Source organism: Watersipora subatra, chromosome 1, assembly GCF_963576615.1.
Source record: "Watersipora subatra chromosome 1, tzWatSuba1.1, whole genome shotgun sequence".
Taxonomy (NCBI): domain Eukaryota; kingdom Metazoa; phylum Bryozoa; class Gymnolaemata; order Cheilostomatida; family Watersiporidae; genus Watersipora; species Watersipora subatra.
In genome coordinates, this window is record NC_088708.1 from 58,231,116 (window position 1) to 58,254,956 (window position 23,841).

The following is a 23,841-nucleotide window of genomic DNA, read 5'->3' on the forward strand; positions in this document are numbered from 1 at the left end:
ATGACTGGAAACATACGTAACAGTTGCGGAGAGACGGCTCTGTCAGCCATCAGTCAAAGCTATGCCAGTCCTTCCTTTTTCAGCTCAAACATGGCTAGAAAACAAGTTCAATTAAATCTAGCTCAGCTCTATATAACAACTGATAATTATCACATGTACAGACCTATTTTATTGTCTAATGGTAGGAGTCATGCTTTCTTTGAAAAAATTTCTAAATTGGTTATTTGTGTCTCAAACTTTTTGGTTATTTACAAATGGACAATGTGAGCTTCACTAGGAGTTGCATAACATTTACTTTGCAGAATTGCTTAATTGCGTAAATTTTTAAGACCTTTTCCAACAAGCACTAGCGATAATTATTAGATAGCGGAGACTTACAAAACTATCCAAAGAATGAAGGTTAATTTCAAAGAAAGTCATTACAATTACTACACTTTTATGTACAAATGACGGACTGCAGGTCTGCCAAACTAGTCATACTTAGGTGCTGGTAGTAAAACTGACTAATTTGAGGGCAAGTCGTACACTCAACTGCAACTGTTCTGGATGAAGTACCTAGTTGAAAAAATGAGGTACCTAGTTGACAAGATGAGGTACCTAGTTGACAAGATGAGGTACCTAGTTGACAAGATGAGGTACCTAGTCGACAAATGAGGTACCTAGTTGACAAGATGAGGTACCTAGTTGACAAGATGAGGTACCTAGTCGACAAATGAGGTACCTAGTTGACAAGATGAGGTACCTAGTTGACAATATGAGGTACCTAGTTGACAAGATGAGGTACCTAGTTGACAAGATGAGGTACCTAGTTGACAAGATGATAAGTGAACAAGTTTAAATTGCTTGTTCACATGTGCTTGTCTTACAATTTTAAAAACTGTGTCACACTTACTAAATGCAGTATTTATATAAAATGGTGCGTAGCTACTCATAATTGTTAAAGCAAGCCAATGCTTTATGGTTGTTAAATTAAATATTGGCTAGAAATTCTTCCTTCTTAAAATACCCCAATAATTTTTGAACAATATAAAGTTGTAAAAGTTTTAAAGTAAAATTAAAATTATTTAAACTGCTGTATTTCAAGGTTTTATAATCAGTTCAACAACAGCTGTTATTTAGGTATATAGGCAGACAACTCCAATTCATTTCAAGACCATTTTCTGTTTTAGTTGCTGATAGCTTTTTCATTGTAAATATAAAAGTCACAAAATTCCGTTCAAATTTTAAACTTGAAATGGAAAAAACGTAGCATAAATATACTACATAAGGAAGCATAACAAAGACATAGAAGCTCAACAGTAAGGCTACTGCAGTATGTCTTCACTAGCTGATAATTATAATAAAATGCTTGACTTTCAAACTGAAACAATTTGAATTTATTAGCTCTCTCCCATTAAAGGTAAAAACACTGACTAACATAAACTACATTGTTCAATTTCTTGCAATAGTATAGCCTTAGAAGGAACTATTGCTGCCTCCTATTTAGACCTCAAGTGTTTATATGTATCTCTAAGGTATGGCAGAAGATTGAATCACAATCTAATCAATTAAAATTGGGATAATTTGAATCTTTACCCAAATAGCTTTGGTTAACTTATAATATTAATTATCATAATAGTCTCTGTTGAGACATGATAATGGATTAAAATAGATTCTCAATAATATTACCTTTACAATGAACATGTGGGCCTTCTTGGTAACCTTATGTTTCACTTGAAAGCTGAAACTCATATGTATGCTATCGATATTATGGTGTACTCAGCATATATATATATAGTACTTGTTAAACAGTTGTTCATTGTACACTCAAATTAGTTTGAATAAAAATTTATCTATGAGAATACAACAGTCTTTAAATAGCGGAATCTAGGAAAATCTGACTATAGTAAACTTTACAGCCAGCCATAAAATAATTTATGGCTGACTATAAAAATACAAAATTAAATTTTTTGTGAAAGAGTCAGATAGGAAGGTTTTAACGCATTTACTCTTCATCTTATCTTTTTTAAAGAAGGGGTTCAGGAAAAGGTGATAAAAAGGTAACTAGAAGGCATATACTTAAAATGGTGCAGAAAGGAGAGAAGTATGAAAGACAGGGAACACATCGATGTATGGCATGAATCTTTGATACTATTCATTCTCCTGCAGTGCCTACCTTGAAAGAAGCAGCAATGAACGGAAATTCGAAACCAAGTATTAGTATTATAGCGCCAGTGTATCAATGTGGTAATGGTTCCAGTAAATACAAAAATAATATTACTTTCACAAAATGTTATGCCGTGATAGGAGAGTCAGCCTCTTGCAGTAATTAGATAATTTACTTGTTACAGTTGTAATGTTATATTATTACCTTACAGTTCCTATTGTTCTACTGTAGGAACTTCATTCTGATTATATCTCTAGTGAGTATCTATGTTTATACATGACCTCTCATGTACACTGATTATATCTTCAGTGAATATCTATGTTTATACTTGACCTCTCATTTACACTGACTATATCTTCAGTATCTATATTTATACCTGACCTCTCATGTACACTGATTATATCTTTAGTGAGTATCTATGTTTATACATGACCTCTCATGTACACTGACTATATCTTCAGTATCTATGTTTATACCTGACCTCTCATGTACACTGATTATATCTCCAGTGAGTATCTATGTTTATATATGACCTCTCATGTACACTGATTATATCTTCAGTGAGTATCTATGTTCATACCTGGCCTCTCATGTACACTGACTATATCTTCAGGGAGTATCTTTGTTTATACCTGACCTCTCATGTACACTGATTATCTCTTCAGTGAGTATCTATGTTTATACCTGAACTCTCATGTACACTGATTATATCTTTAGTGAGTATCTATGTTTATACCTGACCTCTTATGTACACTGATTATATCTCTAGTGAGTATCTATGTTTATACCTGATCTCTCGTATACACTGATTATATCTCCAGTGAGCATCTATGTTTATACCTTAACTCTCATGTACACTGATTATATCTCGTGAGTATCTATGTTTATACCTGATCTCTCATGTACACTGATTATATCTCCAGTGAGCATATATGTTTATACCTGATCTCTCATGTACACTGATTATATCTCCAGTGAGCATCTATGTTTATACCTGACCTCTCATGTACACTGATTATATCTCTAGTGAGTATCTATGTTTATACCTGATCTCTCATATACACTGATTATATCTCCAGTGAGCATCTATGTTTATACCTTAACTCTCATGTACACTGATTATATCTCTAGTGAGTATCTATGTTTATACCTGATCTCTCATGTACACTGATTATATCTCCAGTGAGCATATATGTTTATACCTGATCTCTCATGTACACTGATTATATCTTTAGTGAGTATCTATATTTATACCTGACCTCTCATGAACACTGATTATATCTCCAGTGAGCATCTATGTTTATACCTGATCTCTCATATACACTGATTATATCTCCAGTGAGTATCTATGTTTATACCTGACCTCTCATGTACACTGATTATATCTCCAGTATCTATGTTTATACCTGACCTCTCATGCACACTGATTATATCTCCAGTGAGTATCTATGTTTATACCTGACCTCTCATTTACATTGATCATATCTCCTGAAACTGTCTGTTTGTGCCTGTTTTTAATGTCTATTGTTGAAATATGTAGGTAACTGGTCAGTGGATAGAGTACATGGGAGTTGCAACACTGCTGACTTGGAAAGATAACTCACCAATAATATGTTTTATTAATCCTGACCTTCATTCTTGTGCAGCCCTAGCCTGTCTTGACAAACTGTTGTTTTTGCGGAGTTGTTCCCCGTCGAACGGAGCGAGCAAAACGACAGCTTGTCACAATACGCCCTGCACCTGATGCATCAGCTGCACTGAAAGAGAGTTGTTCTCTTCCGACTGTGCAGTTTGGCTGCGATGTCATGTCGGTCGCTCCATTGGTAATTATAAGATTTAGCCCAAAAATTTATGTAGAAAAAATGAGATATATACGTTTAACCATATACCAGTCTCTGTGATAAACTTTAGTAGAACTTAGATTTTAGTAGATTGAAAGGTTTTTCTTCATTTGAGAGCAGATCAAAAATACTTGTATTCTTAAACCACCATTTGAGGATTTATTAAGAATAACAGTCTCACAAAGGTTGGTCATTTCTGGTAAGATGAAATGCTGTATACATTCACTGTGCTGCCTTGAAGATGCTGTCTAATCATAGTTGAGTTGATAGAATCGCATGGTGGAGCCATTATAATTACCCACTACTAGTCTATCTTCTGTCACGTGCATCCCAAAGGGGTGCATAGTAGCTACAGATCTGTCCGTCAGTTCAGCGACCTTCTGACCTGAAATAATGATAGCTAGGTATATAAGTGGCTATCCTCAAGGAATTTCAACAGCTGGATTGTAGGTCCAATATTTGGTCAAGTCTACCTGTATGTAAAAGGAGCATTTTAAATTTACATTGTTCATGTACAACAGTAACCTTTGAGAACAGAGTTGTTACAGCCCTGTTGTGTGATAAACTAATTATGTTCATTCGTATATAAAACATAAAAGGAAATAAAATAATGTATGTAGGAAGACAGTGAAGAGCATTTTTACACGACAATTCACGAGTATACCATAGTAGAACCCCAGTATTAGAATTTGGTGCATAGCAGAATGGAAACACAGCAATTTAATCTAATCTATATAATAATACATTGGCCACCTGAGTGTACAACACATGACCTGAGACAGCTATAAATAACAACTAGCTGTCATATGATTGAATCTGATGCTGAAACACAGAACATGGTTATGAACTCTGCAATAGTAACAGAGGTACAGACTGACCTGAAGAGATATCAAGTATGGATATCTTGTTGGTGTTGCTCTGAGACACCAGAACATATTTTCTTCCATAGCATGTTAGTCCTGGTGGGCTCGACACTCCCTCATGTGTCCACAAACGTTCTCCCGTCATAAAATTTACACAGAATGTTTTGGTTCCACTGCAGGCTACAATGGCTGATGTATTGTCAAAGGGGCACATGGCTATTCTACTAGCAACTAGCCAGGGGCAGGCAACTCGTCGCATTATACTTCCAGTTAGAGAATAAACAACAAGGTTTTTATTTGTTGTATCAGGCAGTACTATCTCATCAGAGATTATAGTCAGAGCATTAGAGTATGTATCATAGCAACGATGGGTCCACTTTGTTATATAACTCCCAGACATGCCATGTACACTAACAGTTGAACCGCAAGAGAGAGTGTAGATCCTCTCATTGTACACAGTGATAGACTGAACTACACCCGAGAGTGTAAATATCGTCTGTGGCTGGTATGAGCTCATCTTTACTACTGAACCATTTCCTAGTCCAACATAAAAGTTATTTTTATAGCAGCAGATACTGACTGGTTGACCTGATACGCTGACATATTTGAGAGTTGTCATCGATTTCGGAAGTCGAACGTTTGACACTGTCACAGCTCCAGTGTCATAGTCAATAGTTAGTCTGTGTGGGGCAGTCATTTGTAGTTCAATCATTCTGTTCTTCCCTGTACAATTATCAATTATACCACCATATGATGAGTGACTGCGTAAATTGTAATGGATGGGTGTTAAAATACCACGTTATTCAGATCGGATTTATAGTGAGCATATGAATGCTATATCATTGTGTCTATTAATTTAGCACACTTCATATATATATATATATATATATATATATATATATACAGTCAAACATGGATAACTCGAACTTCACGGGACCGAGCAAAAGTGTTCGAATTATCAGAGCGTTCAAGTTATCAGAGCACTGTCACAAGTCCATGTATTTACTTATTTATTAGTAGATACATGTACATATGCAAACTATAATATAAATCAAAAGCACAAATGGCTTGTTTCAAATTAAATGCTTCTAATGTAAAGTTTAAAACGTTTTTATCAAAAAGTATAGAGATTTTTCTATCACTTGAGATTGGTTTGTTGTTTGAGGTGATGTTAATGCCAGGACGTTTTTTTAGATTGAGATTGGCAAAACTTGATCGTTGTTGAAATGCTCAAAAGAAAAGACATCTTTTTCTTTTGAGCGTTTTACCCACGATCAATTTTGCCGATTTTTCTTGAAGTTTATGCAACTTCAAGAAAAAGTTACCAAAGAAAAATCCCTTACTTTACCTGGGATTCGTTAAGAGCAACACTCCGAGGCAGTTCAATTAAAAGTTTTACGAGGTTTAACGGTACATTGTATATCACTCACGCTTTTTGAATGGATACTTATTGAATGTACACACGTATTCTGTGTTTAGGTCAAACGATGAATAGTTTTTTTAGCTAAGACAACGTATACGTTTAATAAAAACAATTTTAAGACGTTTTAAACATTCAACATTCCGACGTTGATTCAACACGGAATCAACGTCGGAAAACTATTCGTCACGGGCTAGCCGGGTCACGCACTCAAGGATTTTCGCCACGCACATACAAAACAACATGCTGTTTTTGTTTTGTATGTGCGTGGCGAAACTCCTGGCGAAAATCCTTGCGCGCGTGACCCGGCTAGCCCGTGCTATTCATCGTATCGCAGTATAAATCAAATTTCACCAAACTTTTAGAAAAGTCGTTGACAAAAATATTTTGCCGATGGTGGTAATAACGACGCTTATGAATTACGAAAAGATGAAGTTTACCTCTATGGCTTTGAATAAAGTGATTTTCTAAAGCGATAACAACCGTTTCGGTAGCCGTTGGGCAAAAAACAGTTCGAATTAACAGTGTTGAGTTCGAGTTATCTATAGCAATTTATCATTACGTGGGAACGGACCAAAGGAAATGTTCGAATTAACCATGTGTTCGAGCTATCCGTGGACGAGTTATCTATGTTTGACTTTATATATATATATGTATATATATATATATACAGTCAAACATGGATAACTCGTGCACGGATAGCTCGAACACATGGTTAATTCAAACGGTTTCTTTGGTCCGTTCCCACGTAATGATAAATTGCTATAGATAACTCGAACTCAACACTGTTAATTCGAACTGTTTTTTTGCCCAACGGCTACCGAAACGGTTGTTATCGCTTTAGAAAATCACTTTATTCAAAGCCATAGAGGTAAACCTCATCTTTTCGTAATTCATAAGCGTCGTTATTACCACCATCGGCAAAATAATTTTGTCAACGACTTTTCTAAAGGTTTGGTCAAATTTGATTTATACTGCTATACGATTAATAGCACGGGCTAGCCGGGTCACGCGCGCAAGGATTTTCGCCACGCACATACAAAACAAAAATCGCATGTTGTTTTGTATGTGCGTGGCGAAAATTCTTGAGTGCGTGACCCGGCTAGCCCGTGATGAATAGTTTTCCGACGTTGATTCCGTGTTGAATCAACGTCGGAATGTTGAATGTTTAAAACGTCTTAAAAAATTTTGTAATTAAACGTATACTTTGTCTGAGCTACAAAAAACTATTCATCGTTTGACCTAAACACAGAATACGTGTGTACATTCAATAAGTATCTATTAAAAAAGCGTGAGTGATATAGAATGTACCGTAAAACCTCGTAAAACTTCTAATTGAACTGCCTCGGAGTGTTGCTCTTAACGAATCCCAGGTAAAGTAAGGTAATCTGCATAAACTTCAAGAAAAAACGGCAAAATTGATCGTGGGTAAAACCCCAAAAGAAAAAAATGTCTTTTCTTTTGAGCATTTCAACAACGATCAAGTTTTGCCAATGTCAATCTGAAAAACGTCGTGGCAATAACATCACCTCAAACAACAAACCAATTTCAAGTGATAGAAAAATCTCTATACTTTTTCATGAAAACGTTTTAAACTTTACATTAGAAGCATTTAATTTGAAACAAGCCATTTTTGCTTTTGATTTATATTATAGTTTGTATATGTACAAGTATCTACTAATAAATAAGTAAATATATGGACTTGTGACAGTGCTCTGATAACTTGAACGCTCTGATAATTCGAACACTTTCGCTCGGTCCCTTGAAGTTCGAGTTATCCATGTTTGACTGTACATATAACATTTTGATAATATAAAATTATCTCTCCTGATCTACACAAATAACTAAACAAGCTTTTAATGAATGATCTTTTCTTTTATATATGAGAGTTGAAGTTGGTAATTTTCAGAATACGGAGTAGAAATAAACTGTACCAACAAATAGTTTAGTGAAGATGTAACAATGTACCTTTTATACATTGTTACAGCTTTACTAAACTACCCATTTCCCTCGTCGTTTGTCTCCTTTGACCTGCATCCACACTTTCAGTACCCTATTGACTGCTGCTTAAACTATACAATACATAACAAATCAGGCTACTTTTATGTATTCAAACTCAACAACAATATTTAAAATCAAAAACATCAAATATTTTTGTCAGTTTTTGTAATGCAGTCAAGTGATTTAACATGATTCATAGCAATAATAACAGGTACATGTAAATCTGCAGAGAAAGGAAATTAAAGAAACTGACTCAGTAAGAAAGCCCCAGCAATCTAATCATCTACAGAAGTACATAGCTTGACTAGCATTTAGCAATCTCATACTAAGTTCTATCAGGTATACATACAGAATTATCAGGGAGAATGTACACCAATCAGCTCAATATCTACCGTGACCAACAATAAAGTTGCCTGACTGCAATTGTTTGCACAAATGAGTAGCATTTTCAGCAGTCAAACCTTTATTAATGTAGTATCCTAGCATAAAGTGTGCCACTTGTCAGAGCTTCAACTTGGAAAGCTTCAATTCAGAGTATGACAGACCTTCAACTTTACACGGATTACCTTTGTTCAATAATAAAAGCATATCATAAAAACTCTTGCAAGTATATCATTACCACAATCATCCAGCTGAGCTATATCTTGTATCTCCAGCTTTGGGAGTTCGTCTTCTAGAACCTTCTGTAGGCTCTCACTAAGCTCCTTGTATCCTTTCACAAAATCTACCTGTATTTCAGAATCAGTTTGATGAATCAGTCTTGTAATATTACACAACCATGTGACTTAGAACGGATGAATGATACTGTGATGGAGTTATTACCTCATGACTATTTCTCTCTTTAGATTCTATCATTAGCCTCTGGTTCCTTAACCTGGTCCACTTGCTAATAGCAATATCTTCTAAGAACTCAGCTAGCTGGAGTTTTCCTTTCGCTCTTTCCTCCAGCAGCTTAGCTTCCAGTAGATCATATTTAAGACGGATACAACTCAGCTGTTAACAGATAACTAAAGCAATTATTAACCATTTGACAGTTCATGAGTTGTCTTCTCATGAAGCGTGGCAGAGAGATATGTTTGTTCACCCTCATCTGATCTGAGAACTGACAATAATATCCAAATTACAGATTTAATCCATTAACTCAGTTTCATGAGTTTGATAAAACACACTCAGAATAACTGACATCTTACAAAACAATTCCACCAATCAGCTTCCATCGTGTGAACTCCACAGCTGCGTACTCATAGTAAGAAATACTAACAATGCTAAAATACTGGGCTCTTATGCATTCTTATAGTAACTGTTAAAATCCTACACTAACATTGTCTCATTTTACAGAACCATTCACTATAAACATGAACATACATAGTAAACTATCTTTCTTTTGTTACAGTTCCTATCAATATCTTTTTGTCATTCATATTTTAGTGTGTGAACTGCAATGAGATAAAAAAGTCAACAAAGTGTAAAAATTTGTTTCTTTTATTTCAGCCATCTCTGTAGATGTGTCGGCTTAAGTTCATTGGCAATATAAGTAGGTGGAGATAATACCTCATCAGTTTCAAAGAGTCAAATTATTAGAGATATTAACTTTTTAAAGTTGGAATTAGTTTTCTATATTTCAAATAAATTTCAAAATTATATTGTATATATATTATATACAATCTTTCATAACTTGAGAAACAACTTTCAAACTGAAAATTATTGCCTCTTATTCAGCGCAAAATTTCCTTGCTAATGATATATAAAATAGCTAGCTTTATTACATTCTTTCATTTTACAATAACGGGGAAAAAATGGTTTAGAGAAATAATTTATAAATCGCCCCTAAAATGCTGGAGAATGCTGGCTATAAGAACAAAAAAATGATGTTACACATGTTTTGTGACATTTCATGTTAGTCATGTACATCATAGTGAACACTGAAACCTTGTCATCATAGTAACTTTATTATTTTGCACTACATAGGACATGTTTCCATCAAACACAAGGAGTTATGAGTAGGATTATAGAAGTCAAGTGATCATGCTCTTTTGTATTCCTTGAAGCCTGGAGTTAGGAGGTTCTTTGAAAATTTGTACAATACAAAAGCATTGAATCGGACTATTTCTAACCTATTTCAAAAAACATCGTTTCTAGACCTAATGCTCACTGAAAAACTTCCGAAAACAAGTAAGCTGAAACTGAAAACACCTGCAAAAATGATAGTTGGAGAAGGGTAACTTACCAGTTAGATCAGTTGATCAAAAACTTTGCTAAAACGCTTTTGATTGGTTTAAGCCGAACCAAAAACTCTTGGAAACTTCGCATGACAATATTCATGGTAATTGTGTTACTTGCTTCATAACAATAAGGACAATTAAACTGGTTACTTGGCTCCAGAAATTTTGCCTTTGTTGTTGATTACTGATTATAAATACCGACATGGAAAAATATAAAACCACAATTTGGCGATTTAGGATTTTAAATAGATTGTATCTTGCAGAAAACTTTGTAAAGAACACAGCTAAAAATAATTTAGCTACTGTTAGTGGTTACCATGCAACATACAAATGAACTGCAGTGTCAGAAAGTCGTCGCGTGTGGCTTGTCAAATTTAAAGAGTTAATGACATCAAAGAAAGTAAAAGCAATTCACTACAATGTTTGTTCCTGACACTCAGCGCTGTTGATTGCTAATAAAAAGAAAACAAATTAACCAGTATTGTTAAACATGAGACAAATCAAGATAATTAGAATAAATATTTAAACTCAGACACTGTAATAAAGTTTTACCTGATCATCTCTGGTCTTGTGTAGCAGCTGGACCATCTCATTCGTCTCACTGTCATATTCAGATTGAGCTTTTGATGTTTCCTTGAATATTTTTTCTAGTTTTTCTTCTTTCACAACCACTCGGTCATCTTCCACCAGCATCTTTGTTAGCTCTTTTAGAGACATCAGCATATGATGGCCACCTGAAATGGTTAATAACAGACTTGTATTAACCATATGCAAAATTACTCATGAGGGATGTATTTTATGTTCATTTTACACTATACTTGGTGATTTTATAAGGAAACAGCAGTATCTGCTGATACTGACAGCAAGTCAACTTCGTGCTAATTATCTTTGCTAATGATAAGTACATAGTTTTAGAACATTTCTAACGGCCTAAATTGACTGATAACCGCAGGTGTATCAACTCCTTACATGACAGTGCCATTTTACAAACCTCGCTATGGGTGTCAACGCATGAGAAGATATTAAAACGTTGCTTTAGGATATAAATTATTCAATCGATTTGTGCTTTCTAACAAACTAGCACAACTATTTTTACAGATATCTATACTAGCAGAATCCCCGGCGTTGCACAAGTAATAAAAACAGTTAAACACCGTGGCAGGTAAGGTAGTTACCAATGGATAAGTTGACTAATAAGCCAATGGCAAAATTAGCTAATTTGAGTAACTTAGCTAGTAACTCAAGCTTGTTTAGATCTTTACTATAGTAAGAGCTGTGAAGCCTGCTTGTAAACATTATGTGTAATGATCTCTCACGCGATCAATCATGATCTTCAATCGTGTTAGTAGTAACCAGTAGTATTTTCGCAAGAGTTTCAAGCGTGTGTATTTTAACTGGTGTAATGACTATGTGCACAACTAATCCATCGTATCGTAATGCAGGCCCGTGGCTTAGTGGATAGAATTTCTGCTGGCACACCGGAAGATCTGAGTTCAATTCCACTCCAAAGCGAGTTTTTCATTCCTATAAATTTATTGCTATAATTGGACACTTGCACGACAGACAAACACTGATATAGATGTATCGCATGTATAAATCACTAGAGTGTTGGAATAGGTTAAAGTAACCTTAACCTATTCCAACTCTCTAAATATTTATAACACTCCACACTTTTCAGAGTGTTGAACGCTGTTAGCAGTAGGCTTGAAAACTTATCAATTATATATACATATATATATATATAGCTGAATGCCCAGCGTTGCACGAGTATTAAATTTTTCCTGCATAGAAAATTGATTTTTAATCAACATATACAACATTTACCATTGTAACCTTTATATGAAAGTATTTTTTATTTCTGTGTGTCTGGCCAATGCATATTTCAAATATTAGAAAACTCGAGACATAGCTAAAACAGATTCTTGAAAAACATTTCTTACCTCTTATGCTACACATTCACTTGAGATTTAAAATAGCTTATAAAGAGTTGCAGGTAATGTAGTTGCCATTCGCTACAATTCTTTACTCAATGAATTTGAGTAACTTAAGCTAGTAACTTGAGCTAATATTTTAATCTTTACTATAATAAGAGTTGTGTCTGTATAAAGCCAACTAAGAGCATTACGAAAAAAGATTGCACATTACAGTAATCGAACCAATACGTTCACATGCACGGATGTGAAGACAAGTGCACTACCACTAAACCATGCAGCCACCTGACAAGCATAGATGTAATTGTGCATATAATCATTACACATCATGATCTCTAATGGTGCACTGAATACTTGCAGTTCAGTACGTCTCATGGTGTACTCATGGTGTACTCATGGTGTATATATATATATATATATATATATATATATATATATATATATATATATATATATATATATATATATATATATATATATGTGTGTGTGTATATATATATACATGTATACATATATATATAACCTTTGATCCACAACTTGCAAACCGTTTTTTATATACATGTTCTTCGAAGTATTAAGACCGCGTTAAATAAGAAACTAGTATTAGCCTGAGACAGTTAGTAATTACTTCTACAGCGTTGCTTTCAAAGTTCATCTGCCATCATAAATTTAAACTGTTTTTTATATATGTACATGTACTTCGAAGTATCAAGAATGCGTTAAAAAAGGAACCACTATTAGCCTGAGACCGTTATTGATTATTTCTATGGTGTTGCTTTCAAAGTTTTAACGAAAAAAAAGTGAAAAGCTTCAGAGTTGGACAACGACAGAATTGATTGTTATTGATGTAAACAATTCATTATTATTACGATTTTGTGTAAACCTTTTACTAATCACTTGATTTCATGGGTTCATAAAGATCAAAAATAGTCAAAGTGGCGGTCAAATAGAGATGGCGTTCAAATAGAGGTGGCGGTCAATCAGAGGTTTTACGATATACCGTATACGTAGCCTATACACTGTATATATACATGCGTATACCGTAAATCAACCAAATGTACCATCATAAAAAGCAAATAATATATCATCATGTGAAACAATTTGCTAGAATATTTTTGGAAAAATACCAATAAATGACAATGACAACAATACGTACCATTCTCACACTCCTCTAGTCCAGATATGCATTGTACACAAGCTATGGTGAGACACACTTTACATCCCAATATATATGGTTGGTACTCATGAATGCTACAAGTTCTTTTCTCTAACTTGGCTGCTTGCTCTCTGTACTCACTCATTGCTATCTTGGTGTGGTCTTTAAGTACATCATCATGAGACTACAAAAGCCTCATTCTATGTGACATGTTTGAAAAGAGCTACCTTGTAAGAGCACAAATAGACAAGCTACATCATGCTATACATTATTTTAGACAAAAAGAAAATGAAGTGATGCAATGGATAGCTGTGAGGAGAGAATCTTGAAAGTTAGAATCTAACATGTTAAACTTAAAAGGTTCCACGTTAACAATAACTGATGTTTTAAGTAATGCTAATTATATACTAAGTGATCTGATAAAAACTGAGTGATGTTTGTTGACATGAACCACATTCTGGAAAAAAAGGCTGTTGGAGGGGCATCATGCAACACTTCATTATAGCTTAAGGTTGATACTACCTGCTGGTGCTTCTCACAGAACTTTCTGGAACAGCCCAAACAAAAAATAGTGGCCGCTTCCTTATTCTCACAGGTATCACAGAAGTCGTCTCTCTCTACCATCAGATCGAATGATTTAAGGTTCCTGAGTGGTATGCTGGAAACCTTACTGCATAAGACACCAAAATATTCATATAAATAATAATTTGCGCACACACGTGCTATAATATAGCTTGAGAGTTAGCATACCAAATGTAAAACAGATATAGCGTACCCACAACCTTGGACCGGACATTGTAGCTTATGGTTAACTTCAAAGGATGAGAGACAACCAAAGCAATGAACGTGGTTGCAAGGCAACACCTTGGGGTCTTCCATCGTGTTATTTTTCCTCATACAAAATCCACACTTCATCTCCGCGCTTGCTTCTTCCATATTCTGAAATATAATATTCAGTACATCAAACTAAGAGAATACATATAATAAGTAGAGTTTGATGGTGAAGCTTCGACTATTTAATTATCATTTTGCGATACCCACAATTCTATGTTCACCTAAAGCGTACAAAGCTAATACTACACAATAACCCAAAAGTTATCTGCTTCTATATACAGTCAAACATGGATAGCTCGAACACATGGTTAATTCGAACAGTTTCTTTGGTCCGTTCCCACGTAATGATAAATTGCTATAGATAACTCGAACTGAACTCTGTTAACTCGAACTGTTTTTTGCCCAACGGCTACCGAAACGGTTGTTATCGCTTTAGAAAATCACTTTATTCCAAGCCATAGAGGCAAACCTCAACTTTTCATAATTCATAAGCGTCGTTATTACCACCATCGGCAAAATATTTTCGTCAACGACTTTTCTAAAGGTTTGGTGAAATTTGATTTATACCAAACATCCGCTTAGCGATCGCCCTTTGGAAGCAAGGTAAAGTGAGGTAATCTTTGCATAAGCTTAAAGAAAAATCGGCAAAATTAATCGCGGGTAAAACGCTCAAAAGAAAAAGATGTCTTTTCTTTTAAGCATTTCAACAACGATCAAGTTTTGTCAATGTCAATCTAAAAAACGTCCTGGCATTAACATCACCTCAAACAACAAACCAATCTCAAGTGATAGAAAAATCACTATACTTTTTGATAAAAACGTTTTAAACTTTACATTACAAACATTTAATTTGAAACAAGCCATTTGTGCTTTTAATTTATATTATAGTTTGTATATGTACATGTATCTACTAATAAATAAGTAAATACATGGACTTGTGACAGTGCTCTGATAACTTGAACGCTCTGATAATTCGAACACTTTCGCTCGGTCCCGTGAAGTTCGAGTTATCCATGTTTGACTGTATATATTTCTTTAAGTTGGTGTGTGTATCTGTCGTCGTTGTATATGTCCATCTATAGCTATTAACATCTTGGAATAAAGAATTCATACTGCAGAATATCTGATCTCTGACCCCCTCTCTCACCAGTACGACGCCTTACTAATTCAGCCACATGAGATTGATAGATTTGCTAGGCGATATATGTCGCTATATGGGAGCAAATACACTACCGCTTTCCGTTACTACGCAGCATGATGGTGTAGCATTACGGAGAGGGGTACCTCTTATTAGTAAGCTTTTTCAAATTATCCATTGGCAATGTGCCAGGCTAATAGCAAGTGGCAGGCAACTCTCATTACCTTTCGTTGTTTATAAGCTGATTTTTAATACTTGGGCAACGCCGGGTAACACAGCTGATCTTATAATATTTCAACTGTTTTTGTTTACTTGCACTACAAAAATGCACCCTGTGATAGTCACTTGACATGCTTTGCAGTATGTACTAATAAATGAAGCCACAATATGTAGCAAAAAGATGTAGCCTTTGGACGCGTAAAACTTTTGAACATATGCAAGCAGATGTGCTCTTTAGAGCTGAGTCAAACAATCATTTTTATCCAGTTTTAGTCTAACCGACTTGAATTACGAGGAAAATAAAATCGATTTCAACTTGATCAAGATAATTTAAATACAACTACTTTAAAATCCAATGTACCCTTGTTTGAGTTGTTGTACTTTTCAACAGACTTCCAGTCTTGTGTGCCAGCATGTACCTTATGGTATGGCTCATTGATAGAAAAAATACCAAAAACTGAATAAATTTAGAAGACAAGAATTCATTGATAAACTTGGAGGAGTTTTTATGGGATATACAGAACATGTTGAACAGGTAGATGCATAAATTATAAACTTGTATATTTTATAGCCTTGAAACCAAAGCTACCATTATAAAAAATTATTCCCTTTATACTTTACACAAGATACTATATTTTGAAGACATTAATATATCATATATGTATATATTTTACCAATTTACAATTTAATAGCAAATAGTATAGGTTGTGCATTTTTCTATCATCAGTGAAGACACCAATAAGATCCTGTACATGTTGCATGTCCTGTCATGTACTGTTGCACAGCGTAATAATATTGTTTATAGCAACTTGAAAAGCTTGATAGGTGAGGCATCAATCTTTTGTGCTTTTAGCAGTTAGATTTTCGACAGAGATTGCATCTCAGTACAAAAAGCGATTTTTCATCCTTCACAAAAATATAATGATTAAAGGCTTACAATGCCACAAAACCCAATCTCAAGTCAGGCAGGGTTTATAAGCAATAAAATAGTCCCGCATTTGAATGAAATATGTTGATGTGGTCTCTTTATGATGAATTTGAACATAACAAAATGCTGTACCATTGCAAACTTGTAAGGCAAAATACATAACACCTAAAATGTTGGCTAAGAGCATTACTTCCTCAACAGCTTGGTAGGAGAAAGCTACACTTTTTAGATTAGGCCAAAAATGGTAACAGCCATCCTTGCTGATTTGCTGATTGAAGCATGCTAATAATATTCGAATTAGGAACCGTTAGCTCTCGATCCTGCCAACATTAGTTAGTATTTTGATTAATTGATCACATATCAGTCTTTTGAAACATCTACATATACAGTAATCTATATTATATTATGATTGAGATCAGTAAAAATGACAGCTACGATACCCAGCCTCACTGAAATCATAGGTTTACAGTCAGCTGCTGTCTTTGCGTTACCATTGTGTAGTAAACCTAAGAGTCGCGAAAGATGAAAAGGGCCATGGAGATCAACTCCGTAAAGTAGGCCGGAATAGAGAGAGGCATTCATGTTTGATGGACTGGTAAAAAGATGAAGTGACCGTTATATATAAAGTAAGGACTTCTGAGACAGAGGCTGACCTAAAAAAACGACAGATGCCTTTTACCAATATTTATAGAAGTTTTTACGCAATTTACAACCTCTAACAAATTTATTCGCACTGTTTGCGTGTTCATAAAACTAATTTATGGTTGTGATTGGCTGTCGGAGTATTATAAGTATGTGTACCAATTGGTTACTAGCTGCTAAAATTTCTTAAGCACCATTTTTCTGTTTTTGTATATACATTTTTTCAAGATAAGTTTTTGTATTTATCATTTTTTGTTTTCAGGCTATGTGCTACTGTTTCTCGAGAGTACTGCTCCTTACCTGTTATATGTAATTTCAGGCTGTGTTACTGTTTCTCAAGAGTACTGCTCCTTACCTGTTATATGTAATTTCCATGGGCTCTTTGGTGGTGTTTAGTTAGTTGCGCCATAATAGCTAGTTGTCACTTAGTAATTTTTATTGTTGCAACTGTGAAAAAACTTGCAAAGTTGGCAGTCGGCAAAGCGATGTAATTGGTCAGTTTGACCAATAACTGTTAAGCTCTAGCTCACTCGCTTATGCAATATAAATATTGCCACAATTTGCTAGGCAGGGCAGCTTGTGTTTGGCTCTTGAAAGGAACACACGATATTATCACTATAATAAAATAGTTTATTTGTAAAGAAGTATTACTGCTGACTGTTATTAAATGCCTAGCACCAAGCTGGCACAAGATCGCAACAATAATTACAGATCTAGAGGTATTGTCTCTACAAAGAGTCGAGTTCCCTCCTGTTGGTTTAGCAGGTGGTATTTTAGGAAGCGTTGGGTTCAGCTCCCTCCCGTTGGTTTCAGAAAGTTGTATTTAGGAAGCACTGGGCTCAGCATACTCTGTTGGTTTTAGCAAGTTGTATTTTAAGAAGCATTGGGTTCAGCACATTCTGTTGGTTACAGCAGAGCACAAGTGAGTTGGTTTCACCTTCCTTCTGATGGTTTCAGCAGGTTACATTTTAGGAAAAGTTGGGTTCAGCAGAGCACAGGTTTCATCTCCCTCCTGTTGGTTTCAGCAAGTTGTATGTCAGGAAGCGTTTGGTACAGCGGACTCTGTTGGTTTCAGCAGAGCACACGGCACACGTGAGTTGGTATCAAGATTGTATCATAAATATGCCAAGTGAGAGTTGTCTCCACCCCACTCCAACAAGTTTTGTTCGACTCCTAATATTATGGCGCCTTACAGTGCCTCGCGTTGCGCGTTCACAACTCGAGTTGTACAACTCGAGTTGCACAACTCGAGTTGTGAACACGCAACGCGACTTTTCAAAAGTAAGGTGCAATATACTGGTATTACGGTAGCATAACCGTAGATCTGGTTATATTAACAATGGTATATCAATAGGCACCCGTTAGCTAATAGAAATTAAACTATGTATGTACTGTAAAACTAGAGCTAATAGCGAAATATTAGAATTATACTGTGCCAAGTTTGCAACTCGAGTTGTACAACTTGAGTTGCACAACTCAAGTTCATCAAAACCCAAGCCGAGTTTTTTCAGCAGCAACTCGAGTTCATCAAAAACCCAGGCCGAGTTGTACAACACGAGTTGTACAACACGGCAACTCGAGTTGTACAACTCGAGTTGTGAACACGCAACGCGAGGCACTGTAAGGCGCCATACCGTTGAAATAATTTCTATGTTCATTTTCGGTGTTCATTCAGTTTTTTGTCAGATTCTAGAGAGATGACACTTTTTTTATTTGAAAAAGAAGTTGCCCGGCTGGCTGCGAATTTCTTTTTCCCAAACAGGTTTACATGCGGCAGTAAAATTTTGGCTCATGATCATACCTGCCAACTCTCACGCATTGGGCGTGAGACTCACGCAATCACCCCCAAGAAAAAATGAAAATGCGTGAGATTTTTGCCCCAATTTCCACAATTTTATATATACTATCATTGATACATCAATTGCCCCAAAACCAAATCTCACGCATTGCCCCACTTTTGGGTTGGCAGGTCTGCTCATGATTGGCTTTAATAATTGAGTTTTAGTAACCAAAACTTACATCATTACATTAGAAATCAATAGATATAATTAGAAAGGAACACAAAATTCTAAAAAACGTAGCAAAACTGATGTTATCATTCATAAAGTGCTGTTAAAACGTAAGAGGCGCTCACTTAAAACTCATTAATTTAAGCCATTTTGAATAAAATTTTGGAATTTTGTGTTCCTCTCTAATTATAACTATTGACTTTCAATGTAATGATGTAGGTTTTGATTACTAAAACTCAATTACTAAAGCCAATCATGAGCCAAAATTTTACTGCCGTATGTAAACCTGTTTGGGAAAAAAATTTCGCTGCTCGGCTCTCATATAGATTGTTTTTCAGTTTGCTTTTTACATTCTACAATTGTTTTTGTCTCTTTATATTTATAGAAATGAATATGCACAAATCTCGCCAATATATATAATTTAAATATGTATACATATTTAAATTATTATTATTAAATTTCTGTAAATGAGACACCCCAATTACTCACTTTGCTTTCTTTACGAACCCGTGTTAGTTTTGCGTAACACAACTCTAGTTCATCAAAAACCCAGGCCGAGTTGTACAACACGGCAACTCGAGTTGTGAACACGCAACGCGAGGCACTGTAAGGCGCCATATAATATTATAACCTTGCGTGTTTTGCAGGATTGTAACTAGCTTAGAGTTTTACACAGTGTTAGTAGTTTCATACCATGGCTTATGCTGGGTGACCAAAAATAGCCATCGTATTTAGGAACAATTTAATAAAATACATATCAACTCTTTTGAATACATTTTGTTTTCCAATTGGAAAATGCTGCTAACTAAAATGGCTTCACACGACATAGAGCCCACACTAAAAATAGAATGCCAAATCAAATCATTTTCTCACTAAAATGAGAACAGCGGTACACATCGATGAAATTAATGAGCAGATTTGTCTAATTAACTAACATAAACATTTAATTCTCATAACGCAGAAAGGCTTTTAGAACGTTCAAACATATCAATCTAATATGCAAGTCTAAACCAAGTTCGTGGTTGAGTGAACTTGAAAAAAAGGTTTAAAATTGCCGGCCAAGTAGAATGTTACCTGATTTAGAAAAAAAGGTGATATTTTTGCAAAAAATAATTCCTGTTAGATTTGGAAATTACCAAAATAGACTGATAGCCTGACCAAATAACTCGGCGGGTGTATTTTCGGCCAGGAAATAGCGCGACGTTAGAACCCAATTTTATCGCGTTAGTTAGTAATATTTTATTTTGTTGATAACAAAATAACAAAAAACCTCTATTTGCAGGTATATTATTAAATAACATAAAAACTGTAAAAGTATCCTTAATACAAAATAGTAGTGAACAATCCATGTTTAGTTTGAGACTATTTGTGTGAGAATTAAAAGAAAATTTGCATGAGAAGATGACTTCAAATAAGGTATGCGGGATAACTTTTACAAAAATAAATTGATTGATGGCCATTGATACTATATACAAGTGTTCATGTCTGAAGACTAGATTTTCTATGAGTATTGATTGTAGCAAGATCGATTGTTAATTAATCATTGGATGACTATAATATAGTCTGTTCTGCATCATCTGTCTGTGTGAGTATCATTGATGTTTACTTCTATGGTCTATCTGTAGTGGGTTAATTATGTTTTCAATTGAATCGGCAGCTTTCATGCATAAATTTAATCAGATGTTAATAGTTGTGAGGGTTGGAAAATATTTTCTTTCTTAGATTGGTGTAATTGTGGCATATGTATAGGTAACGGTCTCCAGTTTCGTCCTCATCCAGGCATGTGCATGTTGATGTAAATGTTAAATTGAGTTTGTATAGGTGATATTGTAAGGCGATATCACAAGTTTACTGTTATGTTTCTGCACAGAAGCAATCAAATAGAGTATTAAATTAGAGAAATGTGGTTTATTGCACTCTCCAGAGACAACTGATTTGATAACAGAAAACCCAAGTATTTATATGTTTGGTCATAGAAAAGCTTTGTAAAAAGCTACAAGCATTATTAATAGCTATAATGAGACAGTACTATATAATATTAGCTTGTATAAAGCTTTAGCTAATAAGCATAATGTTTGTTTGCAAAGTACCAATAATACTTGGCACTTGCATGACACCTCCTCACTAAGCTAAAGGTTCTTTCTGGTTCTCTTAGACCTTCGGGGTTTGTCTCTGCTATACTCATCTCCATCAGGTAGACGAGGGTTGCGTGGTCTTCTTCTAGACGGAGGTTGCTCTGTTACAGTTGTAGGGGCTGGTAGTTGCAGTTTTGTCTCCTCTGTTATATCAGGTTTATCTCCAGGGTCTTGATCTTCTTCTGTTGAGTATCTTGGTCTGAGTTGTTCAACATGTCTTCTCCAAGTAGGTCCCTTTGGTACCACTTTGACATTGAGACTACGAGTTCCATATATCTTAGTAACAATGGCTGGAACCCATCTAGGTTGTCTGTTGCGTCTAGGTCCATGATACAAGGCATAGCATGGTGCTCCAAGATTGTAGCTGTGTATCTTGCTAACTGTCTTTTCTGCCGATCGGTTGACTTCTCTGGATTGATGAAACTGTGCTATGTGTGCGGGTGATGGCAATAGGGTGTCAATCTTGCATCTCATCTGTCTTCCATTCAGCAGCTGACTGGGAGAGTATCCTGTAGGAAGTGGTGTCCTTCTATAGTGCATCAGGAACTGTTGTAGTGCAGATTTAGGTGGGAGTGACGATTTCTTCATGGCTTGTTTGAAGGATTGTACTAGTCTTTCAGCTGCGCCATTTGTAGCTGGATGGTAGGGTGCTCCAGTGAGGTGAACAATGCTTCTCTCTTGACACCACTGCTGAAACTCTCCTGAGGTGAAGCTGGTAGCATTGTCAGAGACTATGGCGTGAGGGTATCCAAAGTGTGCGAATATCTCCTCTAAGATGTCTGTGGTAGCTCTGGTAGAAGTAGATGAAGTCCTGTGTATGCATGGATACTTTGAGTAGGCATCTATCATCACTAGCCATTGGCTGCCCATGAAGTTTACTGCATGATCTACGTGAAGACGACTCCATGGCTTCTCAGGTAGCATCCAGGGATGTATAGGATACTTCTGTGGAAGCTTCTGGTGTTCCGCACAGGCAGTGCACTGTCGGCTTGTCTCCTCTATATCAGAGTCAATGCGAGGCCAATAGACAGCAGTTCGAGCTAGCTTCTTCATTCTTTCCATTCCAAAGTGTCCAAGGTGAAGGATCTTTAATACTTCCTGTTGTAACTTGACAGGAATGACTACTCTGTTGCCATATAGAAGACAACCTTCAGTGATAGAAAGTGAATCAGAGATCTTGTGGAAGAGTGACAGCTGAGTCTCCTTCATCTCTTTGTTACCAGGCCATCCTTCTGCTGTGTAGCGCATTACTGTGGCTAGTGTTGGGTCTTTCTTTGTCTCCTTTGCTAGAACATTGTAGTCTGTAGAGTTGAGCTGTTGTCCAATAGTGTGAATAGTGCATACAGTATCAACATCATCCTCATCTTCTCTTGCATCAAACTCTTTATCAGGTCCAACTGGCAGTCTTGAGAGGACATCTGCATTTTGATGATGCTGGGTAGATCTGTATTCTATGGTGTAGTCATACTGATTTAGTACCAGTGCCCATCTTGCTAGTCTGTTGGCTGCTAGAGCTGGAACTCCTTTGGTAGGTCCTAGAAGTGTGAGAAGAGGTCTGTGGTCAGTTACCAAGATAAACCGTCGACCATACAGGTACTGGTGATACTTCTTTAGAGCAAATATGATTGAGAGAGCTTCTTTTTGTATTTGTCCATATTTCCTCTGTGTGCTGGTCAGTGATTTTGAAACATTGGCTATTGGTCTCTCACTTCCATCAGGATAACGATGAAATAGTACAGCTCCCAGTCCAGTTTCTGAAGCATCACATGAGATTCCAATGTCAAGATCTGCGTTGAAGTGTGCTAAGACACTATCAGTTGATAGCATATCTTTCAGTTTGTTGAAGCTCTTTTCTTGTTCAGTGCCCCACTTCCAGGTCTCTCCTTTGCGTGTCAGTTTATGCAATGGTCCTGTGAGTTGTGACAGATTGGGTATGAACTTGCTGTAGAATTGTGTAGCTCCTAAGAAAGATCTTAGCTGAGTTAAGTCTGTTGGGACTGGCATCTGTTGTACTGCATCTGCCTTCTTTCCTTTAGTGATTCCCTTTGAAGTGAGTTTGTGTCCCAGATACTTTACTGTCGGTTGAGCAAAACAGCACTTGTCTTTTCTACATCTGAGCCCTCTTTCTTCTAATCTTTGAAGAAGTCGACGTAAGTTTTGTAGATGGCTCTCTGCATTGGCTCCACTCACTAGTATATCATCTAGGTATACTGCTACTCCTGGGAGGTCTTGTGTCAGTTGCTCCATGATTTCTTGAAAATACCCTGGTGCTGAGCTTATGCCAAAGGGCAACCTCTTCTGTAGTAGTACTCCTCGGTGTGTTGATAGTGCTAGTCGTCGTTGACTTTCTGGTGCC

General features: G+C 35.9%; 1 protein-coding gene across 3 annotated transcripts; it reads right to left on the minus strand.

Annotated features, from left to right (window-relative positions):
• Positions 1-4,130: 4,130 nt before the first annotated feature.
• LOC137406620 (transcription intermediary factor 1-beta-like) lies at positions 4,131-20,496 on the minus strand. 3 transcript variants are annotated; one of them, XM_068093243.1, is made up of 9 exons: positions 20,425-20,496; positions 14,356-14,519; positions 14,103-14,250; positions 13,581-13,764; positions 11,046-11,227; positions 9,094-9,264; positions 8,891-8,999; positions 4,866-5,030; positions 4,131-4,372 (listed from the first exon to the last, which is right to left on the minus strand). In XM_068093243.1, the coding sequence occupies exons 2-9, from the start codon at positions 14,514-14,516 to the stop codon at positions 4,236-4,238; spliced, it is 1,257 nt and encodes a 418-aa protein (XP_067949344.1). In that variant the 5' UTR covers positions 14,517-14,519; positions 20,425-20,496; the 3' UTR covers positions 4,131-4,235. The 3 variants fall into 3 exon arrangements, with proteins under 3 accessions (XP_067949344.1, XP_067949339.1, XP_067949329.1); XM_068093238.1 differs by having other exon boundaries at positions 4,866-5,387; XM_068093228.1 differs by having other exon boundaries at positions 4,866-5,573.
• Positions 20,497-23,841: the final 3,345 nt, after the last annotated feature.

Bases quoted from the DNA above. Each gene is read 5' to 3' on its own strand.
- LOC137406620 (XM_068093228.1), bottom strand. From the start codon at position 14,516: ATGGAAGAAGCAAGCGCGGAGATGAAGTGTGGATTTTGTATGAGGAAA. The intron at 14,251-14,355 runs GTACGCTATATC...TGTCTTATGCAG, and splicing joins TGTCCGGTCCAAGGTTGTGG to TAAGGTTTCCAGCATACCAC. The intron at 5,574-8,890 runs GTAATGATATAC...ATAATTGTACAG, and splicing joins AGCTCAGCTGGATGATTGTG to GGAAGAACAGAATGATTGAA.